The sequence below is a fragment of the Tursiops truncatus genome, chromosome 10 (assembly GCF_011762595.2).
Source record: "Tursiops truncatus isolate mTurTru1 chromosome 10, mTurTru1.mat.Y, whole genome shotgun sequence".
NCBI lineage: Eukaryota > Metazoa > Chordata > Mammalia > Artiodactyla > Delphinidae > Tursiops > Tursiops truncatus.
Window position 1 is genome coordinate 93,763,641 of NC_047043.1, and position 27,450 is coordinate 93,791,090.

Below are 27,450 nucleotides of genomic sequence, written 5' to 3' on the forward strand. Positions count from 1 at the left end.
ACTAAGCACCTTGTGTACATTGTTACATTTAATTCTTACCCTATGACAATGGTATTAGTGACACTCAGAAGTAGAGGGAGACTGAATAATTTGATACAGGTCACACATGTAGGAAGTGGTAAACCTGGAATTTAAACCCTTTCTAGGGGATTCCAGAACCAGTTATTGTGCACTATTCACATTTAATGAGCGGAGTGGGCCTGAGGCAAATGATTGCCCTCTCTGAACCTAAGTATACTTCCTCACCTGTGAAATTAGGAAGCTCATTGCTCTGTGTCCTCCAGGTTTGCATTAGCTTCCTATTGCTGCCATTAAAAGGTTACCATATATTTGCTAGCTTAAACAACACACATTTATTGTCTTCTAGCTCTGTAGTTTGGAAGTCTGATACAGGTCTCTCTGAGCTTTAGTTAAGGTGAAGGCAGGGCTGGTTCCTTTTAGAGGCTCTGGGGGAGTATCTGCTCCCTTGCTTTTTCTAGCTTCTAAAGGCCACCTGCACTTCCGGGGCTCAGGACCCCTTCCTTGCATCACCCTAGCCTCTTGTTTTCAGCCTCACATCTTCTCCTTCCTCCTTTGACTCCTGCTGCCTCTTGTAAGGGCCATTGTGATTATACTGGGCCCACCTACATTATCCAGGATAATCTCTCCCATCTCATGACCCTTCATTTAATCATACCTGCAAAATCTCTTTGCCAAGTGTGATGACATTCATAGGTTCTGGGGGTTAGGACTTAGACCTACCTGGGGAACCATTTTGCAACCTACCACAAGCTCTGATTTTTTTTTTTTTTTAAATAGGCAGAAGTGTCATAAAAGTCTGTGCCTGACACTTGTAAGATAGTGTGGAGTTTTTTTTAGCTGCCCCTGTATCCTGCCTACATGCTGGACCCTCTCTTCCAGCAGGGGTAACTTTCAGCCCAGGATTGCAACTTCATATGCCTCTTGTCACCCAATATATTGTCCCTCTTTCGGGCCCCTTTTTTTTTTAACTTCATTCTTGTGTTGAGTGATCGTTTGTGTGGGATCACTCTCAGTGTCATGCCTGCTTCCTTAGTGTAGACACCCTTTTCTACTGTTGCAAGCGTTCTCTCTCCTGTCCAGTTAACACGCCTTAGTTCTTCTTTCATCCATATCATCAATGCAAATACTACATTGGCCCAAATTCTGCAGAAGCTAATGACTGCTAGCCAGATGCAGAGTTCTGCCACCATCAGAAGCTGACATTTTTAATAAGAATTATCAAAAGTGCTTCATGCTCATTACCTAAGACTTACCCCATCCCTCCCCTAAAAATAGCAAAATGGTCTTCTCTTCTCATGATTCTGTTTCAGCCTGTAACTGATCTGTAAACTTCCTTGTAAATGACAGGAAATACACTGTTTTCTGCTGGGAATATTGATCTAGTATTGACTTATAGGAAGAGCAGACAGTAGTCACATATGCTGAAGCCAGTGGTATTTTTCCTGTTTCTTAAAGATCAACAGAGAAATACCACTCAGTGAAAAACTTTTGGTGATTCTTTTGTAACTGCTGTATTGCTGAAAGTAAACAAAACTCACATCTGCCATTCTTTGTATATGGTTTGCCACTTGTTCCACACGATTAAGGTTAAGAGACTTTTCACTCATATCCAACTTTGAATTATATATTTTCTTCAAAACATGCATTCGTCTTTTTAAATTGACTTCAGTGTCTAATTGTGCCAAAACATTGGTTTTATCTTAAGATAGACATTTTAAATAAGACCCAAATAGAAAATTGAGCAAGAATCCGTTGTTTATGAAGCATTCACCAGGCAAACTGCTAAGCATTTAAGACTGGTTATCGTTTAAAGCAAATTAGAAATAATCCGCCAGAAGTATTTTTTAAATGCAATGAGTATTCAACTATGTATGTAAGTGAACTTTTGAGCTTGTTTTTTGATTCTCTTGTATTTCATCTTTGAAATGTATTTATTATTTCTTGAAATGATTCTTTATTGACCACAATTTAGTGTTTGATGGACACTAAAATAATAATAACAACAACAAAGCTTAATATTTTCTCTTGAAAATAGCACATTTGATTGTTATTCCTTAAAAGAGAGGACAAAGTAGAATAAAATATTTTAAGATATTAAAAAATTGAGCTGTTCAAAGGGGGAAACAGGTTGTCTTCCCACCTTCCATAATTAGCATTCGCAGACCATCGTGAATGGTGGGGGCATCTTGGTGGAACCTATTAAACAGCAAGGCTACCTCCTAGCTACCTTGCTCATCACCAGGTCTCCAGACCATTACCCGGGAAGCAAGAGATAGAAGGAAACTCGTTTAACTCTAATATCTGTCTTTGTCTTGTCTTCACCAGGCAGCGCAGGCACCCCAGTCATGTTTAACAAGAATGGGGACGCCCCTGGGCGTTACGACATCTTCCAGTACCAGACCACAAACACCAGCAACCCTGGTTACCGCCTGATCGGACAGTGGACAGATGAACTGCAGCTCAATGTGAGTTTTGCTTGTTCCTCTTCCTTTGCTTTTGTGATGAATGAACAGGCTTGTAATATGCTCCCTGAGGCAGACGTTTCTCGTCTGTATGTTTGTGAGCATCCGCAAGTGAACATTCAACTTGTTACGGGCATCAGCAGGGACCGATGACCAATAATAATACAGCAATGATAGCAGTGATGATGGCACGGATAGGAAATGTGTGTGGAATTCATTCCTGACGTTATACTCGGCAACTGTGTGAATCATCTCGTGTAATCTGAGGCTCTGATTGCTTTACAGACAAGTTACCAGCTCATACCTTAATACTTTGAGGAGATCTTAATCTTGGTCAAATTATTTTTCCCTTCTGTCCTTCCTTCCTTCCTTCCTTATTTGCTGGTGTTTTTTTTTGTTTTGTTTTGTTTTTTGGTTTTTTTACTGAGTCACTTTGGCTTATACTGAGAATCTCTGGGTAACATCAGTGTTAATTTCCATAACCACTCCTTCTTTCTGTAAAGCATGACCTTGAGTGAGCAAGCACTTCCTTGTGCAAGGTTGTATCAAAGTTCAGTAGTCAGAGCCCATTAGGAAGTCATCTGTAGTCAAACACAGTTAGGTTTCTTTAACTCGCTGCATGAAAAACAAGCGCCTGCCCCCAAAGCTTCTTCAGGATGTAGGAGTTCAGATGGGATTCACTGTAGAGTTTGGGCTGAGTTGGGTGTTTCTAAGAAGGTTTCAGGAAGCAGGGATCAGTTTTGGGTTAGGTCATCTTAGGCGGTAGAGACAATTTGATAACTCAGTGTCTTGGTGATTTTGATCTAGGAGGTGGGACGACAAGAGCTGGGCAAGAATTGTCACTAACAAAAAAACAGTAGACACTTATGTGAACTGGAAGAGGGAGATGCTGAGTTATTTTTGTGGTTGCAGAGCATCCTTGTTTCTGTCTAATTTCACACATGATGGCAGAGTGACCTTGTTGCACCATCATAATGGAGTGGCCTTGTGTGATTAGCTTTTACATCCCCCTGAAGTGGTTCTGTTTGGAATATGCCTGCCTAGGTGTTAGCTGACAGCTTTCCAACCACCTTTTTTTTTTTTCACTTTTTTAATATTTCGGGTTCAACATTCAATAATGTGCTTCTAATAATACTTACAATGCCCTATTTGAAATTAATGGTTAGTTTAAATGAATATACCCAGTCTTCCCAGGGAATAAAGAACATACGGGCTAGGGTACCTCCACCCTGGCTGGGCCCAGCACAGCTGGAGCTCAGCACACCGTGCATCCCCTGCTTGTCTTCCCCTCCTGGGAGGGAACTTAAATAGGCCAGGCCTGAGCCTGGTGGCTGAGGTCCCGGAGCCTGGGGGTGATGGCAGAAGTAAGAGCAGTAGGCGTGCTGCAGGGCCTCTTCTGCTGAGATGTGCTGGACCATTTACACTTCAAGAAGTTCTACAGCAGGTCCTTTGATGTGGCATCAAGCTTGAGTATGACATTCACCAGGGATACTGTGGACAGGTATATTGGGTCAGGCTTATAAGTCAGGTAGGGCTTGCCAAGGTCCACAGATCTACTTTGAAATAGTAATATATACAAACACCATTTTCTTGTGTCCGGCAGGGCCCTGCATTATTATGTGTTCTCCAGAGAAACAGAACCAATAAGATAGATAGATAGATAGATAGATAGATAGATAGATAGATAGGTAGATTGATTATAAGAAATTGGCTCACAATTCTTTTGAAGGCTGAGAAGTTCCAAGATCTGCACTTGGCAAGCTGGAGACCCAGGAGAGTTAATGGCTCCAGTCTGAGTGTGAAGGCAGCAGAAGACCGATGTCCCAGCTCAAAGATAGGCAGAGAGAAAGAGGATTCTCTCATATTCAGACTTTAATTCTGCTCAGCCCCTCAGGTTATCTGAGGCACACATACACTGGGGAGCAACTGCTTTACTCGGTCACCAAGTCAAATGTGTATCTCATCCAGAAACTCCCTCACAGACAAACCCTGTATAACATACAACCAAATACTGGGGCACCCCCGTGGCCTCAACAAGTTGACACATACAGAGAACCATCACAGGCCCTATCCCAGAAAAGTCCTTCTAATGTCTCTTCCAAACCTGGAAATTATGCCATTAGCCTTTATTGGTGTACACCTTAGGAGGCACTTTGGAAATGATTGAGATCAGGGCTTTTTGAGAGTAGAATGCAAAATTGATGTCTTGGGGGCAGTAGAGCTTGGGTCATGATTTTTAGAAGGAAGGATTGTGCATAAAGGGGGGGTTGATGAAGCCATGACAGGACGTTTACCTCCTTTGTACATTGTCCTACGTGGCTCTGCTTGTATCTGTATCACCATCCCAGTGAGCTGACAGGAAGATTATTCTGTTTGGTTTGTATTTTAAGCTTTATACGAATTGTATCTTATTAGCCATTCAACAAGCAGGGTTTTTTGTTTGTTTGAAAGCACCTGTCATGTGATAAGCATTGTGGGAGGCAGTATGTACACAGTGGAAATCGAAATAAACATGGTCCCTGTTTGCATGTAATTGAACATCTAGGGCAGAGTTACATGGTAAACAAGAGATATTTGTGTGAAAATTCCCAAGTGTGGTAAGAGGCAGGGTGGGAGAAGGAATAATGGAGGTGGAGAGGGGCCTATTGGATGAAGAGCAGATGATGGGGGAAGAAAGAGTGATCCACGGAGCAGGTCAGCAGGCGGACACTCCATGGTATAGCTAAGGGAGGGGACGGGGAGGAGAAGTTAGGGCAGTAGGTAAGAGCCAGAGCAGGCAGTCCCTTGCAGGCCATAGTAAATATTTCTAAAATTTTATTCTGAGTGCATTTCAAAGCCATAGAGAAGTATTAAGCAAGGGAGTGACTGGATCAGAATTAGGAATAAAAATGATTTTGTCTACTGAGAAGGTAATATAGCAAAGGGCAAGCATGGGAGTGGAAAGACCAATTAAGAGTGCACTGCAGTTGTCGAGCTGAAATAGAATGGCTTAGAGAAGGGGTTCTCAAACTTCAGTGTGCAACATAACCACCTGGAAGGCTTGTAAAAACACGTATTGCTGGGCCCACCCCCAGAATTTCTGATTCAGAACATCTGGGAGTGGAAGGAGGCCCAAATATTTGCCTTTCAAAGGAGTCCCTGTGTTATGCTGATGGTATTTACTTTGAGAACCACTAGCTTAGAGAGTGTGGTAATAGTGGAGATGTAATGAAATGAGTGGAAACACACACACACACACACACACACATATATATGTATATGTACATCTGTAATTACATATATATCTTATAGGAAGAATAACATAATTTAGTGATGGGTTCAGTACTGGGATTAAAGGGAAAATAATACTGGGTTTGAAGGAAAAATAAGAGTGAATCCCACGTGTATAGCTTGAGGCCGTTTGGATGCTATAACAAGAGATTAGGGAGACTCCTGGGAATGGGAGGAGAAAAATTGAGAATCCCAGTTGAGTCTTCCCAAATATATGAAAGCCTAAATGAAACGGATATAAATCTGAAGCTCAGAAAAGAGTTTCGGGTCATAGTTATAAAAAAAAAAAAAATGTAAGTTGTTAATCTATAACGGGCCTTGAAATGCATTAGAGAAAGAGAGAGAAACTGTAATAGCAGAGAACCCAAGGCCTTGAAAAACCTCGTAGAAAATGACACAGTGCCAGTCTAACTACTCTAAATAGCACTGAATTTAAAAGATCCTGTTTCATTTGCCTGGCAAGTTGGGCCGACCATAAATACTTGGGACTTTTGTTTTTGTTTACGGAAGCTAGACCAGAGATGTAAGCTTGACTTAGCAGTAAACAGGAACATTTCTGATTCTACTTTGTCATGCTGAGAGTGGTACGGCAGGAAGAGCAGACAGGACCACGAATCCTCAGCTGAACCCAGTAATTGATGCTCAGGATAGCATGCACCTTAAAGGTACAAATGGCTGAGCCAGGAACAGGAACAATTTTAGACCCGTGAAGGGCTGGGTCAATTCAGAGGGTGGCCACTGTGGTAAGTGGCCTTGGGAAGAGGTTACCATGTTAATGCCTTTTATGGGCTTCTTACGATACTGTAAAGTCCAATTTGAATCAGTAAGAGAAGACTAAAATGGAGGTGAATGCAATGCTCAGAGGGCACTCCACCCTTCTCACTGAAGACCCGGGCCATAGCCCGTAGCCTGTCCAGTGGTTGGTATCTTGTCCCTCCAGCATCACCGTGCTCAAGATATTACTTTTGCTCTAATTATTCTGATTCGCTTAAAAGTTCTGTGAGAGTGAATTTGGGGCAAACTTAGTTTTGTAGGTTTGCTTTCTCCTAGTCAATGAAATAAAACAAAGTATGTCAAGTGACAAGTGTACTTCTCATTTACAGACTTGGGGGTACTCGTTCAATCCCCAGTTAGATCATCTCTAGCAAATGGAATTTCCTGGAGAGCTTTCTCTGTGGTCAGTAATTGCAAGTGAGTTTCTTAGCTAAGAAGTCAAGGTTTTAGAGTCTTATAATCCCAGGGCTATAGACCAGACTGCTTGCCATTCTGTACCCAATCCTCTGGAATTTAGATGCCTAGGAGTGCACTATCTGTTACAGAATGCACCCTGAGCCCTCACTGGCGGAGTAATAGCTGTAGGCCCTGTCTCCTCTCAGGCTAACACATGACCACGTGGTTTGCTACTACAATATTTCTGCACCAACAAGAATTCATCAGAAGGAAATCCTTAAGAGCAAAGCCATTCACTCTCCCACTTAACCACCCCTACAGAAAGAACCCTGATTTATTCTCTCAGGTTTGTACAGTATGATGCAGAGATTCCAGAAAACATTTTTCCCGGCAGGGAAGCAGGCAAAGGAATAATGCAACCCTATCTATTGCTCGTCTGCAGGGTGTCAGAAAGGATGGAGCTCCTGGAGATGCTGGGAGAAACGAGGGGCACATCCCTGCCCCTGGAGTTTCCAGAATAGGATCAGAGCTCTGTAATTGATAAATGGCATTTACAGCATTTAGATAGGTTCTGATTTAAGGCACTGACTTACATTTGAACTGGAATTTGAAGGATAAGTAGTAGTTCCCAAGATGGAGAAGAGAAAAAAAATTTTTTTTAAATGAATAATGCAGTCCTGTTTAAAAATTGGGATGGGGAATATTTTGGGAAAAACAAGAAATGAAACATAGATAGTTTAAAAAATTATAAATTTATAATGTGAATAAACTCTACATCTGTTTTGCATATTAGAAACAAAGGTGACTTCTGTCATCTTTCAGTTATTTGCAATTAGTAGGAAATTTAGATATGCTTAAAATGTTCTTTTTTCAAATAACTGACGTTCTTTAAAATCCCAAATTGTTGATTAAAGTTAAAAAAAAAAAAGCTACTCTTAATGGGCAGCTTCCTACAGTGAACTGCACACTCGCTTAAGTGGAAGGTTGAATAAATATCACTTACCCTTTATTGGCACCTCTGTCATCTGCCCGTATGTAGGCTAGTCCAACTTTGTGATCTTCTGAGGTGTGGGGGGCTTTATAAGTGATTTGTTCCCTGTTGAACTGACTTTCTACCTAGGGACTGAAAACTCCTAAAAGAATCTATGTTTTAATTATTGTTTCATGTACCTACTAGAACTAATATCTGGAACATAGCAGCCATTTGGGCTTGTTGTTGTTGTTAATATATAAAGACATGTAAAATTAGCATGAACTCTTTTTAATGGTAGACATTTTCTACAGAAAGCAGCCACAGCACACTTCTTCCCTCTGGGAAGAGCGCCTAAGCTTCTTTTAGCCATGTGGTCTGCCGGGCGTAGTTCCCAAGTCCAGGGGCCACACCTGATTTAGCCTAAGCCAATCACCGTGGCCATAGTGATGATGGGCAGTAAACGGTCCAATCAGGATGAACCACTGGAAATCTGCCAGCCAATCCAACACCTGCTATTGGAGGTGGGTGTGGCCCTCAGGAGCCCCAGGGAGCCATTTGGAGGCCACAGAGCCAGAAGCTCCAGGGAAAATGAGGCAAAGCTTAGGGAAAGTAGGTGGAGGTGACATCCTTTGAGCTAGGAAACCTTTACTGGAAGCCATTTATAGCCCCTCTGGATTGTTCCCTTATCAATGAATGAAGGCGACTTAAGTGTGGTAACTTTGCTATCTACTATCTCATTCGCTACAGCAATCCAAAATGAAAAAAAAAAATTGTTTTAATGTGCCCAAATTGGGGGAAATAAAATGTCAGCCTACCCTCAATAAGCAGAATTTTCTCAGCTTTCATTAAACTGAGGTGATAAAAAATTAATTTTAAGAGTTGTGATTTTGTTAAATATTGAATCTTTCACCCCGGTTAGAATTTAGGCTTTCACGGGCGTTTAAAGACATAAAAAGTACGGTTGATTGCAGCAATTACTGTTTAATCCAATTATCTCTCCCCAAATCAAGATTTATTTACCATGCCCATAAAACTACTAATCACTCTATTGTTTCATAATTGCAACAGTAAAAATGTTTTAGAAGTCTAATCACACTCCTAATTTTCAATGCACTGCGTGAGACATGGGGTAATGGATAGCCAAAATCAATGTTGACAAAGAGAAAAATACGTAAGTTGTCAAAATCTAGTGCTTCTTTCAGCTTCAGTGTGAAGGCTTCTTTTACGGAATCACCTTATTGTTCATCATAATGAATGGCTCATACCTTATAATTTATAGTTTTGTTATCAGTGATTAGGGCTACAGGTTTGCAGCTAACGTGATTAAATGGATCTGAGTCTCAGCTCTGCCACTTACTAGCTGTAAAGCAGGATTACAATAGTACCAATTTCATAAGGTTATTGTTAGAATTAAATGTAGTACTGGATGTAGCATACTTAAAACAGTGCCTGGCACATAGTAAATATTCAACAAATATTAGCTACAACAGCAACTATAATAATAATTTAATATCCTTAGTTTATCGCCTCATCCATAACTGTTGAAAATGTCAGTTTCTAGCACTCAGCTGTATTTTTTTCTTCTGTATACCGCAGCACCTAGCGTAATACTTAGCATGTAAAAATGGCTTGTTTTATATTAAATAGATGAGTAGATAAGCAGACAACAGTTCAATTATGTTATAAATTACTTAGGGCTGGGCTTGTCAGTTTTGACTTGTCAGAATTCCCAGTGCTTGTTGCATGAATGGATGAGAAGATGTATCCAGAATTCTACTGCAGTCAGCAATTCCATGTGATTCAGGGATCCATTCAAGACCTTGGTTTACCAGACAAGTTTCTTACGAATTTTACAAGTGGTCTGAAAGCTGGCTCACACTGCAAGGTAGACTCTTTTGGTCTCTGAATGATAAAGCCAGTCAGGAAAAAAAGGAGGAAAAGGGATAAAAGAATTGGTTTTAATTTTTTTCCAGTTGATCTTTAGGTTTAGAAACCTATCTGTGGCTATTTGAGAACACGGAGTGGGATGATTATTCTTGAGGGATCAAGCGGCGGAGTCAGTGGCTACTTTTGTGTTGGTGAAAGTGAATTGATTCATAATCACACCATTAACACTGGTCGCATCCGCTGCCTGCCTCTCTAGGTTTTAATGCTGCGTTAGAGAAAGAGTCAAAACAACAAAGGATTTAGGATCGTGGGGCTCTGGTTTATAACCATGGTCCTGCCCAGTTCCTAGGTCTGTGATCCAGGACAAGGACAGCCTCTCGGACAAGATGGCATTTAACCTGAGACCAGAGTGCCAAACGTTATTTCCGTTTGTCAGCGTCTCTAAATCTGTGATATTTTACACAGGACGTGTACCAATCCGGTAGAGTATGTACTGCTTTCCAGTTGTCAGCCAACTGGACACTAGAGATCTCAAACGGAACACAAACAGCAGGTGTGTTTAAAAACTTAATTCCTCGCTAATATTTTAAGAATCAAGAAATTTCATAAGAATAACTATATTTCTGGCTTTTCTTTTGAAAAATCAGAAGATCAGACAATAATATGCCTTTGTCCCATGCAGTTACAGCTAACTGGATCTAAGTAGAGGCTTCCCACTTTAGACACGGTGTGTGTTCTCCATGTCACCACAGACCCCACTATCCCTTACTGCCTGACACCCCGCTAACTCCACCCCCTCTCCTCATTCCTTACGCCCACAGGCATCTCATTTCATGCACCTCATCTAGACTTCGAGTAGTTTCTGACTTATCTCCACTAGTTTGATTTCCATGTATGCTTGACTTTTTATAAATGGTCTCTGGGAATTGTTTTCTAACAATCAACAATAATATACTAATAGTATTAATGAACCAAAACAGCCGTAAGTATGTAATCATGTTTTTTTACAAGGGTCAATAAATACAGCCTGCAAAAGAGAACTGCTTTAGTGAAGTCAACAATGCTTTTGTGTGGAGGCGTGTATTTGTACATATTCTGAAACAAACTGAAAATGAAAGAAACCAAGATCACCCTTGTGTTGTCAGCATTCCTTCCAGTAACCAATGATGTATAACTGTGTTCTGTCTATGAACGTCTGGAAGATGAATAGTATTTATAATTATCAATATGGTTTCATAAACATGTGCATTACAGAAGCCTGAACCCCCATTATTTCTCGTTTGCCGTGTAGGCGTTCCAGCAAATCACTTCTTGTTTATTAATATACGCCTGTGTTCTGTGGGGAAATGGTTGAATTTCATTACTCACTGTGTTTTGGGCTCAGGCAAAATACATTTGAAGGAAGAAATAATAAGAAGGATGAGTTTAGAGAGCTCAAGTGTTATAACAGAGATTCTCACCTGTTGTTGCCACTCCAAAATTAGAAAAGGAAAGAGATGAGTTTATGTAGCCTCTGCCTGTTTGCCCTGGGAAGCCAAAAATCTGAGGATGACCTGATGGTGTTAAAATGGAAATGTAGGAATCAGATTCGAAGTGTTTTCAACCCACCGTGAGATAGTCTTATAAGGTAGGACAGCATCGAAAGCACAAGTTTTGAGTCCTATCTCCTCAGATAAAGCAAATCATTTACTATCTTTGAACCTCAATCCCCTTGTGTATTTAAAATCGAGTCAAGTCAAGCAAAACAGCTACTTCACCAGGACCCTTTGAGAATGAATTGCTGTACTCTCCCCGATATAACTAAGCATATGAGATTCATGGTCATACTTCTTGTCATATTTCTTGCTGCCGTAAATAATTACCAGAGGTACTTCCCTGGCCGTCCAGTGGTTAAGATTTTGCCTTCCAATTCTGGGGGTGCAGGTTTTTGGTTGGTTGGTTGGTTGTTTTTTGCAGTACACGGGCCTCTCACTGTTGTGGCCTCTCCCGTTGCAGAGCACAGGCTCCGGACACGCAGGCTCAGCGGCCATGGCTCACGGGCCTAGCTGCTCCGCGGCATGTGGGATCTTCCCGGACCGGGGCATGAACCTACGTCCCCTGCATCGGCAGGCGGACTCTCAACCACTGCACCACCAGGGAAGCCCCGGGGGTGCAGGTTTAATCCCTGGTTGGGGAGCTAAGATCCCACATGCCTCACGGACAAAAGACCAAAACCATAAAACAGAAGCAGTATTGTAACAAATTCAATAAAGACTTGAAAAATGGTCCACATCAAAAAAGAAAAATCTTTAAAAAAAAATAACAATTACCAGAAATGTGGTTGCATAAAACACCACAAATTTCTTATCTTGTGGTTCTGTGGGTCACAGGTCCAATAGGGATCCCACTGGGCTAAAATCAAGGTACCAACAGAGTTGTTTCTTTCTGGAGCCTCTAGGGGAGAATGTGTTTCCTGCCAGGTCCTTGGCAGTATTTAGTTCCTTGTGGTTGTGGGACTGAGGTCTCTGTTTCTCTGCTGCCAGCTTCTCCAGACCGCCTTGATGCATTCGCTGCCGTTCATTCCTCGAGTCCCTCTCATGCTTCCAAGGCTTCCTGTCTCCTCTATTGCAGTTGCATCTCTCACTGACTCTTCTGCCTTCCTCCTGCGCTCTGAAGGGCCAGTGGGATTACACGGGGCTCACCCAGCTAATCTGGGATAATCTCCTTATTTTAAGGTCTGTAACCTTATTCCACCTGCAAAGTCTCTTTTGCCATGTAATGTAACATATTGACAGGTCAAGAAATTAAGATGTGGAAATCTTTGTTGGGGGGAGGGGTTAGAGGGGGGCAGATTATTTTGTCTAACCACAGTTCTGTACTACATAACTTTGCTTTTCGACGAAGCCTATAAAATCCATATTACATTCTCAACATTCTTTTTAAAATTTTTAATTTTTAAAAATTTTAATACCCCTCTATCAGTGTCATATTTTAGTTAAATATTTTTGTACAGTTTTAGAGGTCACTTTCCGTTTACAGTTATTGCAAAATATTGCCCATATTCCCCATGTTGTAAAATACATCCTTGAGTCTCATCCTTGAGAGTTAACGTTATTTGTGTAAACAGATAAGAATTGTATGCAGTTTTCTTAAGCATCTTTAGTATCTAATTGAGCTAATCTGTTTGATAAATGTTCTAATCACATACCTGGAAAAGTCTGGGGAAGAACCCTGAATTAAGAACCCTAAATTCATGATAAGTAGACAGAATCCTTCTCAAGTGAGGGGTTGGGATTGAAGATTAACAGAAGAGGAAGTGATGCCAATACCATAGGAGGCTTAGCTAAGCTACAAGGGTGAGTTCTGTTGACCTCCAACGTTTGCCTCTTTTAGCCTCCACAGTCCTGAGCATTTTGCTCTCATTGCATTATTTCTCTTTAAATGACAAAGCAGAAATGCAGAGAAAGAATAGATTGGCAGTTTCTGAAACAGTTAAACATACAGTTGCCGTGTGAACTAGAAATTCCACTCTTAGGTGTATACCCAGTTCTGACGTTCTCTGGTCTATATCAAAGGTCATAGAGCAGTAGAACATTGTAGCAAATAGCTTGGAATTTGCAAGTTGTTGACTGTCAACGCCCTGACATGGCTACCAAAATTGCCTGTTGATATTGCAAAGTCACGTTTGTAGTTCACTGCAGTAAGGGGGCTACCATCTTGAAAGTCTTGGCAGAGTCTCAGGAGAGGGAGGGCAAGGGCCAATATTTTTACAGTTTGGCTGTCTGGAGTCAGGGACTTTTTTTAATGGGGGAGATTTGATCAGAATTGGGCAAAGTCTGTGATAGTACAGTTTAGAATCGGTGGATCCAGCAAGGAGGGCTTTGAAGCAAGTCTTTTTGCGAAACTCTTGTTTGATGAGGGGATTTAGCCCAGTTGAGCGATTATTGGTCCTGAAAATGAGCTCTTTACCCTGATGGAAATGTTTTTTCTTTTTTTTTTTTTTTTTTTTGAGAATGGGGTGATACATTGTTCAAATGCATGGATTTTCAGGAAGTTCCTAAAACAAACCTTGAAAAATATTTGTAACTTTTATCTTCCTGGGTAAGAATTTCTTTGGATTGTAGAATCACATTAGTACGGACAGTTTTACTTTCCTTGATCCTGTTAAGCTGGGTGGTTGCAGGCAAGCTGTTGTGAGCAGGTAGTCAGAGTTAGAAATCTTTAGTCTCTGATAAACCGGCTGTGTGCAGAGCCATCCTCAGTGGAGTTCTGGGACACAAAGTGACAGGCTACTTGGTGGCATCACTCTTACCCACATTCAGGGTTCATTCTTGGTCAAATGTCATAGGCCAAGGTGAAAAGTCAAACTTATCTCCCTTTTCTACTATCCTCCAACCTTTAGAACCAAAATAGCACAACCACCGAGCATATGTCATCCTAAACTACTCCAATTACTTAAGCAGGTCAGCCCTATAGTTGACGCTATCACACTGTTTAATTTACAGGGTCTGTCCTAAGTAGGGGGCTTCGTCTAAAAAAGTTCATTTTTCTGGTTACTGAACCTGGAAGACCTACACCCAGTTTTCTCAGGTGAGCACTGCCATTCCTAGGGATGTTTTTTTTTGCTCATGCCATCTTTCACTTTCCAGTATTTGATATAGCATGCTGTTTACAGATAGCTTCTCCAAAAAATCTGCAGTTGAGAGTAGTAAACTCCCCTCCAAAGTAAATCTGAATGAGCGATGTCCCCATCCCACCCTCAGTAGGACAAATTCATGAATGTGTTTCCCATGCCTGGGAACACGTTCTGGCTGGTCTTTACACAGCTGCACAGCTGATTTCCCATTGTTAAGAATAAAAGTGGCTTCAATGAGTTTCTGACCCCAACAGTTACCGTCTCTCATTTGATTGATTATGGAGCCCAACGAGAAATCTCTGTCCTTCTCGGAAAATGGAGTGAGGGGAGCCTAGGAGGAGTGGTCTTCCAGCTACACTCTTTGTCTCAGGTCTTGGAATTGTCTCGCCCGCCATTCAGACAAGCTCTCTGGCCAACAGGTGTTCATTCCTTACAACCTCCTGAACAAACACTCATCGATTCAGGTGTAGGGGGCGTTTTCAATTGCCTACTAACAGTCCTCCCAGTTATGACAGTGAGGAAGAAGTAACAAGCAGAGAACAAGGAAGACCGAAAAGATGCGGTGGGAAAACATCAAGAAGGCAAAACTTTTCATAAATAACAAAGGCGTTCTTGATTTATCATGCAGCCATATTGCAACAGAGCCTTCACAATGAGTGAATAGGACCCGAGGGTCTTTATCTTAGCAGGGAACATGATGCCTGCCGTTTGAAATCACACTCTGGAAGCGAGCTTTAACACATTGATGGATATGCATTGGAAAGGTAAGTGGCTGTTTGAAATTGCCCTGAAATCATTTATGCTTCAATAAGAAGCTCCCATCGAAGTTGGTAAATAGTCAGTTATATGATTTGTGCATTTATTTCCTGATATTTTTTTTTCCATTAAAAGCATAGATCACGGGCTTCCCTGGTGGTGCAGTGGTTAAGAATCTGCCTGCCAATGCAGGAGACATGGGTTCAAGCCCTGGGCCGGGAAGATCCCACATGCCGTGGAGCAGCTAAGCCCACGCTCCACAACTACTGAGCCCGCGCGCACAGAGCCCGTGCTCTGCAACAAGAGAAGCCACCGCAATGAGAAGCCCGCGCACCGCAACCAAGGGTAGCCCCCGCTCGCCGCAACTAGAGAAAGCCCGTGCGCAACAACGAAGATCCAACGCAGCCAAAAATAAATTAATTAATTTTTAAAAATAGTATAGATCACCTTGGCTGTAAAGGCCAGTTTACAGGATTCAATCAAGAGTGCCGGATTAGAATATCAGGAGTCTGGCAAGGAGCCGTGGGACCAATAGCTCTTGTCTCATCACTGTTATTGTCACGCAGATGAGTACCATCCCGCTTCAGGGGACTGTCTGCAGAAGACTAACTGATCTGTTTTGTAGTCCTTAGCTGGCAAGATTGTAGCAAAACTATTGAAGATTTCCTGGATGCCTTGCAAATTTCACTGCCAAGCGTCTTATTAGGAACAACCAGTATTGTGAGCACCGTGATAATAGAGTATTCAAGATTTAGGGAGTGCCTTCTTTTATGGGCCCCAGCTCTATATTTAACTTTGTTTTTACAGACAAATGAAGCTAAAATGGCTGAGAGGATTATCTGTAAACACAAATTACCAGTGATTCTTCTGTGTGACCTTTCCAGAGTCACATCTGCTTTCTCCGCCTTAATTTTCCTTTCTAAAAAGTGGAGAGGAAGTAGTAGGTCAGTATTAACAGGTATCTGCTGACATCGGTCATCAACGAAGAGGTACTGTGACACAGTGTTAAAAAGCATGGGCTATGGAGGCAGGCTGCCTCCTTTTACATCCCAAGCTCCACCACTTTCTAGCGCTACCACTAAACTTGCTACACCTCACTTATTTTGCCTCACTTGCTTTATCTGTAAAATGGGACCCATAGGGGTACCTCTCCCATAGGACTGTTGTGAGAATTAAGTACATGAAAAAGTGCTTAGGATGATGGTGGTACAACAATGTTTGCCAGTACTGCTCTTATTTTTGTTAGTGCTTTCCTTAACACCTGAAATGACCTGTTATTTGTTGGTGCCAAACATCTCCACCCCTCTCCCCTTCCTCCAGGATCAGGGTGGGCCTTCTTCCCCCATTCTGCCTTCTCCCCCGGGGGCCTTTGTCTCACCCCTCACCCTGTGCTCCTGTCACATGCTTTCTGACCTTTCTGTATCTGGTCACATCTGTACTGGAAATGCCACAGTCCACCCCTGGACTGAACACGGGCCCCGGCTTGTTCATTCCAGCTTCCTTGGGAAGACCTGCATCCTTTTCTTTCCCTTTTCCTCTCGAGTGGGACCGCCCCTCTCCTACGGCAGCTGTGATTCTTTAACCACCTCCATGAAGTTCTCAGAGGCACTGGACCCTCCAGGGCCCAGCAAGTGTTAGGCCCCAAACTGATGCTTACGAATGAAATTGCACAGTAGTAAAATATTCCAACCTTGGATGTCTTCTCTGGAACCTGTAAGGAACGGCACCAAGAAACGGAGGAGAGCTTAAACAAGCTTTATTTGGGAGCGCTCCCGGGCGAGGTTCACTGGTCCGAGAGAAAGGGGCCAGGGAAGTCGCGCCCGGGTGAAGGTCTGGGCAGAATTTATAGGGGAAGAAGGGAAAGGGGTGTGGTGAATCCGGGAGGGCGCAGGGTATTCCTTATTTGGTGGTCTTTTCGGGTATCGTTGGCAGTCTTGGGACCATTAGTCCCGCCCCTCGAAAGGCGGGAAGGCTGGGCCAGGTGGAAAGTCCCCAGGTCAGTTTCTGGAACTGGGTGGTCCGGAAAGTTTTGGTCTGATGCAACCTGTGAGCCTGATTGCATTCCCCTGCCTCAGGCCAGTTGGCCTTACATCTTTGGTGTAATGGGGCGGCATTCTGATCTCTGGTTACTTCTTGCTGAATGGGGGCGTCGAAAGGGGAGTCGGGCGACCAGAGGTCCGAGGCTTAAGGGAGACCAGTGGGGGGGGTTCTGTAGGAAGCAAGGTGTAAGGGCCGAGGAGCATTTGGTTTGTGACCACCCGAGAGACTTCCTCCATGCGCCTGCGAAGGAACGTAAGAAAACGGGGAGCAAGCATGAACAAGACACAGATGAGAATTAAGGGGCCTAAGATTGGTGTCGGCCAGGTATAGAGGGTGGACCGCCACCAGTCGGGAGTTGGGGAGGTGGATTGTCGTTGCCCGCGTTGGAGTTCTTCTTTTAAGCGTCGGAGAGAATCTACGTATTAGAGGACTATACTGGGGGTGAGAGAGCAGGAAGCGAGGTCCTGCGCCAGAGCCTGGCCAAAGACGTGGGGGCTGTTGCGGAAGCCCTGGGTATCTGGATCTGTCCAGGTGAAAGCAAAAAGAAAGTAGGAATCAGGGTGTAGGGGGATAGAAAAGAAGGCATCTTTGAGATCAAGGACCGTAGAATGGGTGGTGGACGGGGGAATATGGGAGAGCAAAGTGTATGGGTTTGGTACTACTGGGTGGAGGAGAATTATCGCCTCATTGATTAGTCGGAGGTCCTGGACCAGGCGTTAATCCCCAGAGGCCTTGCGGACAGGCAGGATGGGGATGTTGCAGGGAGAGTCCGTGGGGATGAGGAGTCCCTGGTTTAGGAGTTTGGTGATAATAGGTTGTAGGCCCCTAAGGTGAGTCTCAGAGATGGGAAATTGGGGCCTTGATGGAAATTTGGAGGGGTCCTTTAGGCGGATGAGGACAGGGGAATGGTGTGTTGCTATTATGGGCTTAGAAGTATCCCAGACTTGGGGATTGATTGGGTTTGGTGTGATTGGAAGAGGGGGATAGGAGGGGGGAGGGTTCTAGAGACAGGTCGAGAAGAGGAAGTAGGAGTTGGGAGGAGGGGATCTTAGGATCAAGTCTAATAACCAGCTGGAAGGAGGCCCCTAAGTGGGAAAAGGACATCTTGGCCTAGCAAAGGAACTGGGCAGGATGGTATGACTAAGAAGGAATGAGTAAAAGGGAGTCCTTCGTTATGACATGAAAGTGGACCGGTCTGGAGTGGGAAGGATGGTTTGCCATCAATACCCATGACCGAGATCTGGGAAGGAGAAACTGGCCCAGAATAGGTAGGCAGGACCGAATAGGTAGCCCCCGTGCCCACCAGAAATGAGATGGACTTACCCGCTACCTGTAGCGTTACCCTGGGCTCGGCGAGGGTGATGGGGGTCTTCGAGTCCGGGCGCCGTCAGTCGTCAGCCAATCCCAGCAGTTCGAGTGGTAATGCCGTTTGGTCGGCCTGCCCCCCGCGTGGAGACGCTGAGGGAGGGCCAGTCGTAGGGCAGTCACTCTTCCAGTGGCCCGTTAGCCCGCAGCTGGGACAGGGCTTAGAAGGAGGTCGGAGATTGGGACATTGGCGAGCCCAGGGGCCTTCTTTTCCCCATTTGAAGCAGGCCCCTGGCGGGGTTGCCTTTTGCGGACCCCGTGGATGCTGTGATCCATGGGAGATGGCCGGCCTTAGGGCGGCTACAAGAGCTTGGGTTTGGAGGGCCACCTTCTGGCGCATCCGAGCCTGTCGGCTGGGTTCTGCCAAATCCTCACGGCCATTATAGACTTTAAAGGCCATCTTTACCAGATCTCGAATAGAGGTCTGAGGGCCGTCTTCTGCCCGTTTTAATTTCTTTCAGATGTCCGGGGCTGATTGGGTAATAAAATGGGTGGCTAGGACCGTTGCCCCTGCCGGGGTGTCGGGATCCAGCCGGGTGTAGAGAGTTAAGGCCTCTGTAAGGCGATTGAGAAAGATAGCTGGATTTTCGTTAGGTTCTTGGGTTATCTCTTTTAGTTTTTCAAAATTGACTACCTTATGAGCGGCAGCCTGCATGCCAGCCAGGAGGCATTGGACCATGAGGTCGCGTTTACGGCGGCCATCTTGGCCATCCTGATAAGTCCAGCCTGGATGGGTGCCGGGTACGGCAGTCGCTCCGACAGGCATGGAGTTGTCGGTAAGGTGAACCTGATCTGCATGGTTTCGGGCAGCAGTTTGAATTCTTTCCCTCTCGTCGGGGGTCAGAGTAGAAGATAGGATCACAAAGATATCGTGCCAGGTTAGATCGTAAGCTTGAGAGAGGTAGCGAAATTCTTTGATGTAACGGGAAGGGTCGGCAGAAAAGGAGCCTAATCGCTTTTCTATTTGAACATGAACTCTAATCCTTCCGCTCCTGCTACCTCTCTCAGAGGGCAGAGGAGATTTGTATCTTGGGAGTCCTGAGCGCGTGTTTGTGCACTAATTGGCGAAGCAAGGGGCGTGGGAGGAGAAACCGTTGAGGGAGGCGGGGGAGCGGTTGGACGGGCCGGAGCGGGTTCGGGAGGAGGAGGGACTACTTCAGGGTAGGGTGGAGGTTGCAGAGGAGCTCTGGAGTGGGGAGAGGCGAGAGATTCGGGTGGGTCGGCAAGTGGAGAGGGGTCATCGTCAAAGGAAATTAGGGGCTTGGATGCAGGCGATGTCTGTTTGGCAAGAAGGATCTGGGAAGTGGAACAGTCGACGCAGAGGGAAGGGCGGGAGCGTAAATACCAGAAGGCCTGGACATAGGGGACTTCAGACCATTTGCCCGTCCTGCGGCAGTAAATCTAGATCACGGAGAATGTTAAAATCGAAAGTCCCTTCAGGAGGCCATTTGGATTGATTGTCTAGAAGATACTGTGGCCAGGCCACAGTGGAATAGAAAATAAGCCGTCGGCGACGGAGATCTTGGGAGAAACCGAGGGCTGTAAAATTGGCTAGGAGACACCCCAGGGGCGTCTTAGAATCTGGTTTCGATTGTGAGGTTGCCATGACCCCCAGTCTGTCCCTGAGTGAATGGAGAGGGAGAGAGGCGTCCCTGGTCTCCGTCTCCAATTCACGGCAGGTCGGAGGGCGGTCAAGCAATTGGGACGTCTCCACAGTTGCCCGAAGCCCGGAGAGAGGATGGAGGAGTCCCTGACGCGGCCGGCCGCGATTAAGGACAGGGAGTCCGGTGGGCAGGAACTCTGAGGGTCAGAGGGAACAAGGGAGGGGAACTTACCCCGTTTTCTGCCGGATGGGGTGGATGAGTAGAGGTTCCCTGGTTGTCTCCTGGGGGAGGGGAAGAGCGGCCCGCGCGGTAACCCGCGGGGCTTGGTACCCCTCCCGGGTTTCGGCACCAAATGTAAGGAAGGGCACTGAGAAACGGGGGAGAGCTTAAACAAGCTTTATTTGGGAACGCTCCCGGGCGCGGTTCACTGGCCCGAAGGAAAGGGGCCAGAGAAGTCGCGCCCGGGCAACGGTTTGGTCAGAATTTATAGGGGTAGAAGGGAAAGGGGTGTGGTGAATCCGGGAGAGCGCAGGGTTTTCCTTATTTGGTGGTCTTTTCGGGTATCCTGGGGGACCGTTAGTCCCGCCCCTCGAAAGGCGGGAAGGCTGGGCCGGGTGGAAATTCCCCAGGTCAGTTTCTGGAAGTGGGTGGTCCGGAAAGTCTCCAGGTCAGTTTCTGGAAGTGGGTGGTCCGGAAAGTCTCCAGGTCAGTTTCTGGAAGTGGGTGGTCCGGAAAGTCTCCAGGTCAGTTTCTGGAACTGGGTGGTCCGGAAAGTTTCGGTCTGATGCAACCTGTGAGTCTGATTGCGTTCCCCTGCCTCGGGCCAGTTGGACTTACAGAACCAACTTTAGTTGAGAGAGCTGTGTTGCTGCAGTTTAGAAAGGTTATTATTGGAATGGGCAGAAGCACCTTGGTAAAGTTCGTTTATAAAATGCATTTAACCTAGTAAGATGCCCACCTTCCCAAAACAGTGCATCCCCCAGAGACTCAGAGCCTAACCTCACCCAGAGAGAGGGCTAAGAGGGGACGGGAAGTCTTCTGCAGACAGAGACTAAGGAAGCGTTAACCACCCTTCTTAACTCTGGTGTGTACTTCAGACATCTTACCTTTTTTTTTTTTTTTTTGCGGTACGCGGGCCTCTCGCTGTTGTGGCCTCTCCCGTTGCGGAGCACAGGCTCCGGACGCGCAGGCTCAGCGGCCATGGCTCACAGGCCCAGCCACTCCGCGGCATGTGGGATCTTCCCGGACCGGGGCAGGAACCCGTGTCCCCTGCATCGGCAGGCGGACTCTCAACCACTGCTGCACCAGGGAAGCCCCATCTTACCTTTTTAACTCGCAGATGCCAGCTGGCTTTCAGAATGAATCAGTGAAGACCGATTACTCTCCAAGATGGTTATTTTCAGAAGGCACCCCATGTATGTGGCCAGAGGTAACAGATTTAGCTGTGTTAGGTAACTTGTTTAAGAAGGAACCCTCCACAGACGCCAAAGCTTTGGGGCTGCTGTTAGCCTGCCTCTGTTTTTGAATGTTTGTTTCTGAGTTGTGTGTCTTCATTATTTCTGTTTTCTTCCTCTTCACTGTGATCACCACTAAGAAAAATCGTCCTAGGTTCCTTTCTAAAAGATGCCTTTTGAAATGTAATTTGACTGTTTTGAGATCCCCTTCTTGCAGCCATTTCTCATGGGATTGCTAACTTCCCTTCCTCCCTGTAAAGCCCATATCTTCCAATTAAAAAGTGAAATGACATACAAATATATTCAGGAGACTTTGGTACATATCAATTTCTAAGCTAGAGCATGGTATAAAGGGGGCTCTGATGTCCAGTTGTTACCTTCCGAAAGAAGTGTTAGTCTTTAATCAGGAGTCTTTGTTCTTTTCCACCCGGAAGAGCAAAGAGCAAGTTCGAAGTGTCAGAAAAGGTGACTTCCTTAATGTGAAAAATACAGCTGTCCAACTTTAAACATGAACTTGGCCGTCTTTGTTAATCTGTTGTGCTGGTACTTCCCTTGCAGTCATTTTCCTTTGCTCAGGTCACCGAACCTCATACTGAGAGCGCTTTTCAGTAACCGTGAATTTGCAGGCTTTGTGTTTTTCAGGCCAACTGGTGGGAAATCTGGGGAGTTACTGACCTGTTGAAACACCATATGTTTCTGCCATCTTAGGTGGAAGTCTTCACAGCTAAGCACTGGGCTCTGTTTCATCAGCTGTCATGCTATGGGGAAGGTTCTGACTGGGTAATTGCTCATGGCATTAAACATTTATCTTGGAAAAGAAAAAAAATTTATCTTGGCCAGCGTATCACGTAGACATTTATTTTTTAGCTGTGTGATGAATGGGACCTTGAAAAGCAAGGGGAGAGGAAGAACCATGGGATTTAATCTGTAAATAACTTTGCTCATGCCCCTCCTTTTGCCAAGAATATTTATTGCAAATATTTAGTAACAAGTAAAGTCTGGGGACCAATCAGTCAGAGTCACCAGCCATTGTTGGACCAGAGTCCTGGCAGCATTCTGCTGTGTTACCCCATAAGTTGTTGTATCATGGACAGACCCAGGGTGTCCCGGGGGACGGGTGGGGTTGCAGAGCAGTGGGGAGTCCTGGAGGGAGGGGGAAGTCCTATTCACCAACTCGCGTGAGGGGATTTTAGTAAATATTTTAACAGCTCACAAGGTCATTCCTGTGTATATGACTGCTTTTCAGTCCTGTCTCCGCCCGCCTCCCCCAGGCACGCAGTTGCCTATATGTCTTTGCAGGAGCAGATCCAATGTCACTCTCTCTGCACAATCTTCCCTAATTCCCAACTGATTCTACTTAATGTCCCCAGAGCACTGTAACCCTGACTTTATGATATTAAAGTCATATGCTAAGGACCAGAGGACAATTCCGTCTTGGAGGAGAAGAGAGTATGGCCTCTGGCATGCAGTTAACCTCTCTGGGCCTCAGCGGCCCCCTGTAAAGTGGGGACAGCAGTACTGTCCTAGTCTCCATTTCCCCAAAGGCAGACAGTGGGACAAGGGTTTGGATGCAAGCATTGGGGAGACGATCGAAGCAAACACGTAAGAGGGTAGGTGAGGAAGGCAATGAAAGGGAAGGGGGGCAGGACAGAGTGTGTTTACAGACAGGTTATCACTGTGGGTGCCTGGAGCTAATCTCACTGGAGACTCCGAGAGGGTGTCTAGGACATCCTTAGAATCGTGGCAAGGAAGCTGGGGGACTTACCTATAGCACCCGCGACTCACAGGTTGAGGGATGCTCCATGGACACTGTCTCCCCAGCATTCCCACCTACCAGTGGCCAGAAAACACCATCAGGCAGGATGACAAAGAATGTCATGTTCAGCTTGTTGGAGGAGTAATTGACGTGTACTGGGGCTCTCCACAGGGGGACCACTGGAGTGGGCCAAGGAGGTATGAGTGCATAACGGACTACACCTCTATAATTACCTCCTTCACAGAGTTTCTGTGATAATCCCTGCAAAGGAGCTGGCGCCGTGTCTACCACGTAGGGCCTTCGCAAGAGATCTTTGATCAACAATAACTAGTCATCGGTGACATTCTCATGACCTGCTGTATGCCCGTCACTATGCTATGTGCTAACTTGTTTAACTGTCACAGATAACTTATTAGATGGGTACTACTGTTATTCCCATTTTACAGATGAGGAACCCAAGGTCTCCAACAACACTGTTGGTCAAGGTTATGCAGGTAATTAGTGGAGGTAGTAAATACACCCAGGAATTCTGGTTTCATAGTCTGCCCTCATAACCACTGTTGCATACTGCCTGTCTGTGAGTAAAAAGGAAAACAAAAATTGGCTGAAAAGATCTTTAGATTCGCCTAAATGTTACCTAACTCTATCCCTTATCCTTATTTTGCTGCTCGGGAAATGTATATGACCCCAGGAGCAGACCTCTGGGATAAAGGACTGGGCGCTTTTCTTAGTTTGGACCCAGCCCGTTCATTTGCAGTACACAATGGCTACTGGGCTTGTCAGACACAGATGCCATCATTAGTCAAGAACGTTTACTGAAGGTCTCCCGTGTGCAGAGCTTGGTTGTCAGAGCTGTTGGGAATCACAGAGGAAGTGGGGGAGACAGTGTCATCCATCACAGAGGCTAACTGGGTAGCACAGATGCCTGGAATTACCTACCTAAGTGGCAGAAATGAAAACCAAGTATGCAAAACTCAGCCAGACCCCTCAAGGTAGCAGAATTGGGTTGTTCTCCTGCCCCTGCAATGTGTTTCCCAGGTTCCAGCTGGTGAAAATGCACATTTCGAGCAACATAACAGAAATCACAAGGAGTGGTGTATGGAAAACGGAAGGACCAACCTCCCCGCTAATAGCAGAGAAAGTGAGTTATATATAAGCAAACCTCAAAGCAGTTGGAATTAAATTGGCCTTTGGGTTTAGAGCTGTGTTAATAATGACTTCACAGCTCTGAACTTCGAAGTATGAAATTGGCCCCGTAATAGTCAACTCACCAGTGTGTTGCAAGGTTAACTAAAGAGCTACCTAGCAAAATGATGGTCACTAAAGGTTATTTTTCTTCCCTTGCTTGCGCTCCGGGATTAGGGATTCATTGTGAGTATTACAGACTTAACTGTTAGTCGGGGATAGGAGATGTTAAATGTAGAGCTTAGAAATCCAATCTTTGCCCGACGTTCACATCACCCCGAATGCTGCTGGGGCTGAATGAATGGGATGAGAGTTGAGATGGAGATTACAGAAGGCCGCCCCCCACCTCCGAAATTCTGATTCACTGGGAACAGCATTATTCTGTGCTAGAGGTAACTCTGAGGTAGATGAGCTGCGGACCACACTTGGAGAAACAATGGCTCATAACCCTTATTTATCAAAGGGCTCTAAGACTGAGCTGCATATAATTAATACAACAGTCAAGTAAGTGCTTACCTATGGAAATTTAAAAACACATTGTTAAAAGGCGACACATTTTAAAAGGGAAGTGTTTATATTAGAGTCCAGAATGGTTACGGAAATGGGAGCTGTGCAAGCGCGTGTGAGTGAGGGCATCGGGCTGCATGCTGGGACGCATCCGTGTTTATACTTGTCAAAGCAAGTTCAAAGTCATCCTTTGATTTGATGCACATGGTAGGCAGCTAGTAAGATGGACTCAGATTTGCATCCTAGATTTGTCAAATAATGGCTACAAGGCCTTGAGCAACTTCTATGGCCTCTCTGGACCTCGGGTTCCTCGGCTGAGAAAGGGAGAATAATAACCAGCTAGCAGGGTTGTCTGAAGGATTCAGAATAATTGTTATCACCGTGACTGAGCCCTCAATATGATTTGGTATCAGGAAGCTGTGTCAGGGGGAGAAAAGGAGTCACATCTGTTAAGGGGGCTATTGACCCCACAAGCTGCCTATGCAAGGCTCTTAGAGAATTTGGAGGCAAGATTCTCAGTGTAGCTGGGCCCAGCGTCTGCTGCAGCTGTGCAGACCGCCCTGCTGTGAGCTGCAGAAAGCACTGAGGGTGTGAATGCACATCAGAGGTCAAAGCATTTTGCTAATTAGAAATTAGTATTTCACACCATGGCAGTCCTGTGAACCCGGTGAGTTTGATTAAGTGTGTCTCAGTGGCATAGACGCTGCTCTTGACAAAGAATCTGTCACTTGATTGCTTCCAAGGAAAGGTATTTGCCACCTTGTTTAACTGCAAATGGGAGGAGAAATTGATACGCAGGTGACCAATTCCCATGATGGGTGGTACCGGCAATCTGACTCGACCTGGGGGAACTGGGAAAGGTCATTGACTGTCTATATGTGAGTTCGGTCTTGAAGGAAGACAGTACCAGCAGGGACCAGCATGTTCTTAGTCAGACCGTCGTGAAGCGCCCCCTGATTTGGGAGAAAGCCAGTGATCAGAGAGGCTGGGGGCTTTCAAGGAGACTATGCCATGTACAGGCCAACAGTACAGTCCAATGTAAAGACCCTCTAGACTAAATTAGGGTGACTGGATTATTTTCTGGTAGAAAGTTCATGTAGGGTTAGAGGTTTTTGTAGGTGTTTAAGTGGGAAAAGTGGCAGGATGAGCAGCCTTTACTAGTGAGAGGTTAACCAACAAGCTGTCAGAAATGCTCTGGGAAAAGGTCAAGGTTGTGGTTCCTCTGATTCTGAGGATTCATGTGCTCTGTTGTGTCTTAGGATGATTTTTCAAATATGCGTCTTTAAGCAAATTACGCATCCCTTGGGGAGAAAAGGGGAGGAACCAACATCTATTGTATACATAGTGTGTGTCAGCCTTCCCATGGAAAATTTACTTAAATCAGCTCATTCCGTGTTCCCAACAAAGTTAAAGGTATGTGTTTCTTGAATTCCCATTTCTTTTTTTTTTTTTTTTTAAGATGTTGGGGGTAGGAGTTTATTAATTAATTTATTTATTTATGCTGTGTTGGGTCTTCGTTTCTGTGCGAGGGCTTTCTCCAGTTGTGGCAAGCGGGGGCCACTCTTCATCGCGGTGCGCGGGCCTCTCACTATCGCGGCCTCTCTTGTTGCGGAACACAGGCTCCAGACGCGCAGGCTCAGTAGTTGTGGCTCACGGGCCTAGTTGCTCCGCGGCATGTGGTATCCCCCCAGACCAGGACGCGAACCCGTGTCCCCTGCATAGGCAGGAAGATTCTCAACCACTGCACCACCAGGGGAGCCCCTCCCATTTCTTAAATAAGGAAATGAGCAATAAGAAAATTAATGATATGACTTATGATTCATTCATGACAATGAATCAATATTCATTGATTCATCCATTCACCCAATATATACATGCATTGAATGTCTACTGTGTTTCAAGCAGGATGCTAAATACTGAGGGTTCAACCTTGAACAGGAGGGAGTAGATTTCTGCTCGTTGGGAACACAGCATTCAAGTGCAGGAGACAGCAGTAAAGCAGCAGATAAATAAAGAGCTACCATAGGTGCTGTTTGGAAGGTAAAATAGGGTGATCTGATACCGAGGGATATTTTGGATTGGAAGGCAAATCTCTCTGAGGAGGTGACAGTTGACTTGGCACAGGGGTGAAAAGGAGCCAGGCATACTAATCTGGGGACAGAACGGACTTGATAGAAGGAACGGAAAGCAACAGAGAGCGCTCTTAAGGAGAGGGGACCCTGCTGTGTCCTGAGAGCTGAAAGGAGCCACTGGGATAGTGGAAGGTGAACAGGAGACAGAAGGACAGGTGACAAGGTCAGTGGTCTGCCAGTGAATCTTGGGCCCTGGGAGGAAGAGTTTGTACTTCCTTCAAAGTACAGTGGGAAGTCATTTAAGGTTTTTAAG

The 27,450-nt window shown here is 45.1% G+C and overlaps 1 protein-coding gene across 1 annotated transcript in view; it reads left to right on the plus strand.

Moving 5' to 3' along the window:
- Nucleotides 1-27,450, plus strand: part of GRM7 (glutamate metabotropic receptor 7) — an 817,195-nt gene that overhangs the window by 569,148 nt on the left and 220,597 nt on the right. The window contains exon 7 of the mRNA XM_033865318.2: nucleotides 2,347-2,486. Within this exon, the coding sequence (XP_033721209.1) occupies nucleotides 2,347-2,486 (140 nt within the window). The remainder of the gene's footprint in view (nucleotides 1-2,346; nucleotides 2,487-27,450) is intronic.